We start from the raw sequence: 8,868 nt of genomic DNA, 5'->3' as shown, positions 1-8,868 counted from the left end.
TTCACTGCCGTGGTGGAGATGCCCAGGGTGGAGAAGCTTGGGATGGAGAAGTCCAGGATGGAGAGGTCCAGGGTGGAGGGGTCCAGGGTGGAGAGGTCTAGTACGGAGAGGTCCAGGATAGAGAGGTCCAGGATAGAGAGGTCCAGGATGGAGAGGTCCAGGGTAGAGATGTCCAGGATGGAGAGGTTTAGGATGGAGAGGTCCAGGGTGGAGAGGTCCAGGGTGGAGAGGTCCAGGGTGGAGAGGTGCGGGGTATTTCGTGGAGAATTAATGGAAGATAATGGAAAGCGATGAAAGGGAATATTTAGGCTGCATATGTCTTTTGTTTTCCGTGTCATGGCCTGCATGAGTACAGTTCTTAAGACAACTGATCAATCTCTAGAGTGTACACTGATTTGGTAAACAATTAAGACAGAAACGAATGTTGCCATGAAAGCAGAGAGATGCATGCCTGTAAGAAGCATTACAGTCGTACTCTTAGCTAAGTGCTAAGGCTCCATGGACATCAATAGATATGACAATTTCAGACTAAAGATTCAAAGTAAGAACTATTTCGTACCTGGTGGGATGGGTATGTCTATGTGCTCGTCACTCTGGCGACACTGGAGCTGTTTTTTTTTTTCTTTTCACTCAGTATTTGATGTACGGGTCTTTGGGAACAACCACGCAGCTTGTTAACGATGGGTGATTGCCATGTCCATCGTTAGGGTCCTCTAGGATATTAGATTGTTCAAAGGTGGAAGACCTGAGGCGTTGGAGCTTCTCTTTTTAAGGTCAAAATTGTCTGTTTCTGACCTCTGACCACATTGATGAGCCTAGATCGTATGAGGTCAAAGTGAAGTTACAGTCAGCAGTGACAGCGGCTCAGATGTCTGCGTGAGTGGAATTTCAGCTCATGACAAACGCCATGATGGAAACACCGTATATTATGATGAATGAATAAGTTATCTTATAAGAGGGTATCTAATTTGTCTTACTCATCTATCTGTGTTTATACATGCATTTCAGTGATAAGATATTCCAATGTCATTGAGTGATTACATTAACTGTAGGCAGAGGTAGGGTGGTAGGTAGTGGCAGGGTATGGGGCATCTCCGCGGTAGCCAGCTACAGCCAGGAAGCCGGAGTCGCCGTTCACAGTGTCGGAAACCTTCTGGAGACGACCGCCAGGAAGCAGGGCGTAATATGATCCCTGAGTGTCGTATCCATTACGAGTTTCCTTGTAGCCGTAGTCGATGCCAGCGTAGTCATCTTTTTTGGTCCAGTTGAAGGTGTACTGGGCAGGACTATGGGAAAGTGAAGCAAATTTTTTTTATCAACCTCTTTTATCTATGTCATTCTTACCGTAGGTAGAATTGGCCCATGTGACCAGTATGGAGTACCTGCGACACATCATCTGTATCTGTCTTGTAAAGCAGTTCGTATCTCATGCTTATCACGCACCCTCAGGCAACGACCACGAGTTTCCTGATGCTATCGGCGTCCAGTGACAGGAAAATTGGCTCACACACACACTCATACACACACTCACACACACACACACACACACACACACACACACACACACACACACACACATACACACACACACACACACGCACACGACGACCACCACCACGACCACCACCGCCACCAGTTGGGACTTGTGATCAACTGCCGGGGAACACGATAAGTTCCAGTGTCGTGGAGAAAGAACACCTCACTCATGTTCATGACCCGTCAGTTCTGTAATTTCTCAACTGTATATTTCTAGCCGGATGGCAACTTGAATTCAATAAACCGTTTCTTATATATTTTCATCTACATACTTAAAAACGCTTACACTCATATATTTCTCCTATCCTGGCACTAGAGTCCCACAGAAGGAACATAGAAAATGAAACAAAATGTGTTTGAAAATCGATATTAGATCAGCATGTACGTATGCGAGGAAAAGAGTGTGAGTGGTAAAGTGATCACAACCATCAAGTTTGTAAACAGATTGTGTAAAGTCAACAGTGAACAGTACGTGAACAGACATAGGAATGTACTTGTTAGAAAAGATGTAGATATGTGGAGTATAGGTGGAATAAAGTAAGTGATAAAGACTCTTATGAGGACATCATGTACAAGTTATAAAAGCTGTATGAGCGCAGAGCAAGTTGAGAGGTGGAACCCTGAGAATGCAGAACTACATCCCATGAGAATGCAGATAAGTGATTCGAATATCTACACGTTTGTACATCATTCCTACACATGCTTCCAGTCACATGAAAAATACATTACACAAAGAACCTCTCACTTAGATATCTAGGAAAGACATTAAGAGAATACTGAATGGTCTTGACCTACACCAAGTTCAGGGTCCAGGTAAAATGTTATCAATTGTTTGCTCATACGATTGGCAAACCTCCTGAAATACTGTTCGTGTCAGTAGAGAGAGGCAGAGTGCTAAGACAATAGAAAAGGGCCAGTATAACAAAAAAACTGGAAGAATTCAACGCAGTAGTATTGAACTAAATCCTGATGTGAATTGCATCACTGACTGCATTAGAATTATTTACTGGTTGATGTGTGTGCGTCATTAAAAAAGAACACTACCGAATATAAAGCAACACCCTCGACCACTTTCGTTCAGAAGAAAACGGAAAGGCAAAATTTCCAAGAGTCATCCTTACAAGGTCACGACCTCGGGGTCAACACGAACGTACAAGCCTGGTAGGAAAGACCATCTTGTTGATGACTGTTTACACCCTTCTGAGATGTGGCCGTCAGTGCACGTTACTGGGAAGGGTAAGCTGGATGTAAACAAATCCATTTCTTGAATAACTTAAATGATTGAATCAGTTATCTCTTTACGTGCAAAACCATAGTCAATGAGAAGCCCATAATCCGAGCTGATATGTGGAAATGGGTAACAGAATCAGATTCCCCGTCTTCTTCTACATATCAAATGAGTGGGCTCGCTGATATATTATTTTAGACAACCTTGAAGGTAAGCCTGTGTGCAGCAATTGCTCTTTTGAAGGTTGAAACTGGATACGTATATATATGTAGGAGTCTCTGAAGCAACTGCTCCCTACTTTGTGTAGCCAAGGTCTCCTGCAAATAATGTGATGTGACCACAGTTCTGTGTAAAAGGTGATGATGGATACTATAATCAAGCAAGGCAAAACATCCATGTCTTTGAGAGTTTACGTTAAATGATTACTTGAGATACGCCTTCCAATAATTCCGATAAGATAAGATTACAACCTGCGTAGTAACCAACAGTGAGACTATATCTCCATCAGTGGTGTTGTCAACGAAGGAAAATAATCGGGTAAGCATCATCCAGCTTTTAAATGATGTTTTTACATATTTGTTCACAGCCGTAGGTAATGTGTGACTGAACTACATTCCGAGCTACAGATCAACATATGTACGCTGTCCTTATATTTCATCCGGTTAGGCAAGCAAGACCAATATGATTATCATCATGTCAGCACCGAAGTGCATCCGTGGTGGTGACATCTTAGGCGGACCCGCAGCAGATTGCTCAGGTCGTATACGCGTCAATGAGTAAGAAGTTTGTCTTGAGATACGAAGTAAGGAATATTATACAAATGAATGATATATGATTGATATCTATTTTTTTCTTATACTATGTTATATAAAAATAATGCATTCTGTCAAGAGAATGATCAATTATCATTTGGTAGGTATTTTAGGTGTAGGTGGGAGGCGGTTGGTAGGTGGGACCGGGTTGGTAAATAGGGTACTGGGCTTCGCCGTCGTATTGTACTTGGGCCAGGAAGCCGGAGTCGCCGTTCACGGTATAGTCAACCTTCTGGAAACGACCGTCGGGAAGCAGGGCGTAATATGATCCATAAGTGTCGTATCCATTACGAGTTTCCTCGTGGCCGTAGTCGTTGCCAGCGTAGTCATCCTTTACGTTCCAGTTGAAGGTGTACTGGGCAGGACCCTGAGAAATAAGATGTTCAATATGTAATAAGTAAATGAAAAACATAGAGACTATCTAAGTCCTAGACAGGTTATGCTTAGGACCTTCCTTGGTAAGGATGATGTAAGAATATCAATCTTTTGAGCTTCATTAATGACGGCAATGTGCGTGAAATCGAACCATCGTAAGAGCATTGTTGGGAATATGGGCAATACCACATTAGTGAAAATAGATATTCCTCTTCCATAATGATAATTATAATCTCATATCTTAGATTGAGGATGTAGTGGACACTAGACATGTTTACAATCCTACGACAGATCTAGTTGAAGATGGTCACATATGGAGATCGACTTACCACAGGTTGAGGAGCGGAGTAGGAAGGTGGTGGAGGGTTGTAGGAGAGAAGTGGGGTGATGTAGTTAGGAAGAATATCGGCTGAGGCAAGAGCCACAAGGGCGGCCAGGACGAAAATCTGTAAAACATCGAACTGAGATTAATTTTATATTAAGATACAAAATCAGTTATGTAATAGTCTTTATTTTGCTTAAGGTATTGAATGCTTTGGGGCTATTCCCCATATCAGTAGACGAGCCTACCTTGTGAGCCATGGTAGAGATGGCTGGAGAAGACTGGGACTGATGGTGAGTGAGGCACAAGCGTGGATTATATACTGAAGGCACCGCTGACCTTGCTGGTCATGATGACGTCAGGTTTGTGAGTGGGAAAGTAAAGCAACTTTTTATCAGCTTTTTTCTTTGTTAATATGAGCTTTACCTTTGATAGAATTGGCCCGTGTTACAAGAATGATTAGCACATTATGGAAATGTCTGCGACAGATCATCCATATCTTCCGTGTAAAGCAGCTTGTAATTTTTGGGTCTGTGTGTAGGACAGGTTAATCCCTTATGTTTTTACAGTTAATCTCATACTTATCGTGTACCATCAGGAATCACAAGCGAGTATCCTGATGCAGTGGACATACAGACACAGGAGAATGTCGCTAATACATATACACAGACAGAGACAGAGACACAGACACACACACAGACACACATACAGAGCATTAGTTGGGATTTGTGATCGACTGTCGGAGAGTTCTATAAGTTCTCCTATCGTGTGGAGCAAACACTTCACCCGTCATTTCTGTAATTTCTCATCCTTGTAATTTCAGCCAAATGGCTTCCCAAATTAAAAAACCCGTTCCTTATTTATCTCTACTTTTATCTATATAAGTAAAATCACTCACACTCACATCTGTTCTGTAAACTGTCGCCAGTATCCCGCATTAGAAGAACAGAAAATGATACAAAATGTGTGTAAGGAATATGGGCTTAACATCCACATGTATGGATGAAAGAAGAACGAACGGTAACTTGATCACAACAATCAAGTTTTTAAACTAGTCTGGTGAAATCAACAGCAAACAGGACGTAGGCAGAAGAAAGGATATAGACAGAGTTGTATATAAGTGAGTATGTGGAAGAGATGGGACACTAAGCGTGCAGAATTGCCTCCCTTGCAAGTGCAAAAAGTTTATTATAAATTAAAGTACACGTATGCACCACATTCCTATGAATGTTTTCAATCAGACTCAACTATACTACACGCAGAGCCTTTCGCTTACATACCTAGGAAAGTCATTAAAAGACAGGTAAAAGGTCTGACCCATACGAGGTTTAGAGTCCGGGTGAAAAATCATCATATGAGCTGAGGATGTTTTCAGATACGCTGGGTAACCTTCTGAAATACTGCTAAAAAGACAGTGGAAAGAGACGGAACGTAAAGATTATGGAAAGGATTGAGGTCAACAACGAACTGAAAGAATTCAGCACAGTAACATCGCACTAAGTCCTGAAGTGAATTACTTAACAAACAAAATTACAATCATTTACTGCATGATATGTGTGCATTAAAAGAAAACATAAGTGGATGTAAACCAATATCGTAGACCACTTCCTTCCAAAAGATAACGGAAAGGCCAAGATCCAAGGGTCGTCCTTACAAGGTCACGACCTCGGGGTCAACATGAACGTACAAGCCTGTTAGGAGAGAACACCTTGTTGATGACTGTTTATACCCAACTGAGATGTGTCCGTCAGCATACGTTACTGGGGAGGGTAAGTTGGATGTAAACAAAACCATTCCTTGAATAACTGAAATAATGGGATAAGTTATCTGTTTACATGCAAAGCCATAGTCAATGAAAAGCTTATAATCCGAGCTAATATGTGGAAATGGGTAAGGGAATCCGATTCCCTGTCCTCTAGTACAGAGTAAATGTGTGAGATTACTGAAATATTATTCAAGACAACCCTGAAGATAAGTATGTGTGCATTCAACTGCTTCTGTTCAGTGAGAAACTGGATACTTATACATAGGAGTCTCTGAAGCAACTGCTCCCTACTTCGTACAGTCTTGGTGTCCGGGAACTGATGTGATGTGACCCCAGTTCTGTGTAAAATGTGATGATGGATAATATAGTTAAGCAAGATGAAACAATTATGTCATTAAAATTTGAATTGAAATGATCACTTGATATATGCCTTCCAATGATTTATATCCTTCAGTCTTGTTGTCATCGAAGGTAAATAATAGGTAAGCATCATCCAGCTTTTAAGTTGTAATGTTTCGGCATATATGTTCACAGTCGTAGGTAAAGTGTGACTGAACTACATTCCAAGCTGCAGATCAACATATGTACGCTGTCCTTATATTTCATCCGGTTAGGCAAGCAAGACCAATATGATTATCATCATGACAACACCGAAGTGCATCCATGGTGGTGACATCTTAGGCGGACCCGCAGCAGATTGCTCAGGTCGTATACGCGTCAATGAGTAAGAAGTTTGTCTTGAGATACGAAGTAAGAAAATTATAAAAATGAATGACATATGATTAATATTTATTTTTTCTTATACTTAGTTATATAAAAATAATGCACTCTGTCAAGAGAATGACCAATTATCATTTGGTAGGTATTTTAGCTGTAGGTGGGAGGCGGGTGGTAGGTGGGACCGGGCTGGTAAATAGGATACTGGGCTTCGCCGTCGTATTGAACTTGGGCCAGGAAGCCGGAGTCGCCGTTCACGGTATAGTCAACCTTCTGGAAACGACCGTCGGGAAGCAGGGCGTAATATGATCCCCGAGTGTCGTATCCATTACGAGTTTCCTCGTGGCCGTAGTCGTTGCCAGCGTAGTCATCCTTTACGTTCCAGTTGAAGGTGTACTGGGCAGGACCCTGAGAAATAAGGAGATGTTCAATATGTAATAAGTAAATGAAAAACATAGAGACTATCTAAGTCCTAGACAGATTATGCTTAGGACCTTCCTTGGTAAGGATGATGTAAGATTATCAATCTTTTGAGCTTCATTAATGAGGGCAATATGCGTGAAATCGAACCATCGTAAGAGCATTGTTGGAATATGGGCAATACTACATTAGTGAAGTAGATATCCCTCTTCCATAATGATAATTATAATCTCATATCTTAGTTTGAGGATGTAGTGGACACTAGACATATTTACCATCCTGCGACAGATCTAGTTGAAGATGGTCACATATGAAGATGGACTTACCACGGGTTGAGGAGCGGAGTAGGAAGGTGTTGGAGGGTTGTAGGAGGGAAGAATATCGGCTGAGGCGAGGGCCACAAGGGCGGCCAGGACGAAAATCTGTAAAACGTGGAACTGAGATCAGTTTTATATTAAGATACAAAATCAGTTATGTAATAGTCTTTATTTTGTGTAAGGCATTGAATGCTTTGGGGCTATTCCCCATATCAGTAGACGAGCCTACCTTGTGGGCCATGGTAGAGATGGCTGGAGAAGACTGGGACTGATGGTGATTGAGGCACACGCGTGGATTATAAACTGAAGGCACCGCTCACCTTGCTGGTCATGATGACGTCAGGTTTGTGAGTGGGAAAGTAAAGCAACTTTTTATCAGCTTTTTTCTTTGTTAATATGATCTTTACCTTTGGTAGAATTGGCCCATGTTGCAAGAATGATTAGCACATTATGGAAATGTCTGCGACAGATCATCCATATCTTCCGTGTAAAGCAGCTTGTAATTTTTGGGTTTGTGTGTAGGACAGGTTAATCCCTTATATTTTTCCAGTTAATCTCATACTTATCGTGTACCATCAGGAATCACAAGCGAGTATCCTGATGCAGTGGACATACAGACACAGGAAAATGTCGCTAATACATATACACAGACAGAGACAGAGACACAGACACACACACAGACACACATACAGAGCATTAGTTGGGATTTGTGATCGACTGTCGGAGAGTTCTATAAGTTCTCCTATCGTGTGGAGCAAACACTTCACCCGTCATTTCTGTAATTCCTCATCCTTGTATTTTCAGCCAAACGGATTCCCAAATTAAAAAACCCGTTCCTTATTTATCTCTACTTTTATCTATATAAGTAAAATCACTCACACTCACATCTGTTCTGTAAACTGTCGCCAGTATCCTGCATTAGAAGAACAAAAAATGAGGCAAACTGTATGTTAGGTATATGGGATTAACATCCACATGTATGGATGAAAGAAGAACGAACGGTAACTTGATCACAACAATCAAGTTTTTAAACTAGTCTGGTGAAATCAACAGCAAACAGGATGTAGGCAGACGAAAGGATAGAACCAGAGTTGTATATAAGTGAGTAAGTGGAAGAGATGGGACACTAAGAGTGTAGAATTGCCTCCCTTGCAAGTTCAAAAAGTTTATTATAAATTAAAGTACACATATGCACCACATTCCTATGAATGTTTTCAATCAGACTCAACTATACTGCACGCAGAGCCTTTCGCTTACATACCTAGGAAAGTCATTAAAAGACAGGTAAAAGGTCTGACCCATACGAGGTTTAGAGTCCTGGTGAAAAACCATCATATGAGCTGAGGATGTTTTCAGATACGCTTGGTAACCTTCTG

At 41.5% G+C, this 8,868-nt stretch overlaps 2 protein-coding genes across 2 annotated transcripts; both read right to left on the bottom strand.

Moving 5' to 3' along the window:
• Window positions 1–3,685: 3,685 nt before the first annotated feature.
• On the bottom strand, window positions 3,686–4,533 carry LOC139758535 (cuticle protein 8-like). Its single transcript, XM_071680057.1, has 3 exons — window positions 4,522–4,533; window positions 4,281–4,412; window positions 3,686–3,943 (listed from the first exon to the last, which is right to left on the bottom strand). The coding sequence occupies exons 1-3, from the start codon at window positions 4,531–4,533 to the stop codon at window positions 3,686–3,688; spliced, it is 402 nt and encodes a 133-aa protein (XP_071536158.1).
• A 2,271-nt stretch (window positions 4,534–6,804) lies between these two features.
• LOC139758465 (cuticle protein 8-like) lies at window positions 6,805–7,761 on the bottom strand. The gene is made up of 3 exons (XM_071679908.1): window positions 7,722–7,761; window positions 7,502–7,597; window positions 6,805–7,163 (listed from the first exon to the last, which is right to left on the bottom strand). Exons 1-3 carry the CDS (start codon window positions 7,731–7,733, stop codon window positions 6,906–6,908), a joined length of 366 nt encoding a protein of 121 aa, XP_071536009.1. The 5' UTR covers window positions 7,734–7,761; the 3' UTR covers window positions 6,805–6,905.
• Window positions 7,762–8,868: the final 1,107 nt, after the last annotated feature.

Source organism: Panulirus ornatus, chromosome 30 (assembly GCF_036320965.1).
Source record: "Panulirus ornatus isolate Po-2019 chromosome 30, ASM3632096v1, whole genome shotgun sequence".
Lineage (NCBI taxonomy): Eukaryota > Metazoa > Arthropoda > Malacostraca > Decapoda > Palinuridae > Panulirus > Panulirus ornatus.
This window is presented reverse-complemented; position numbering and strand designations above follow the sequence as displayed.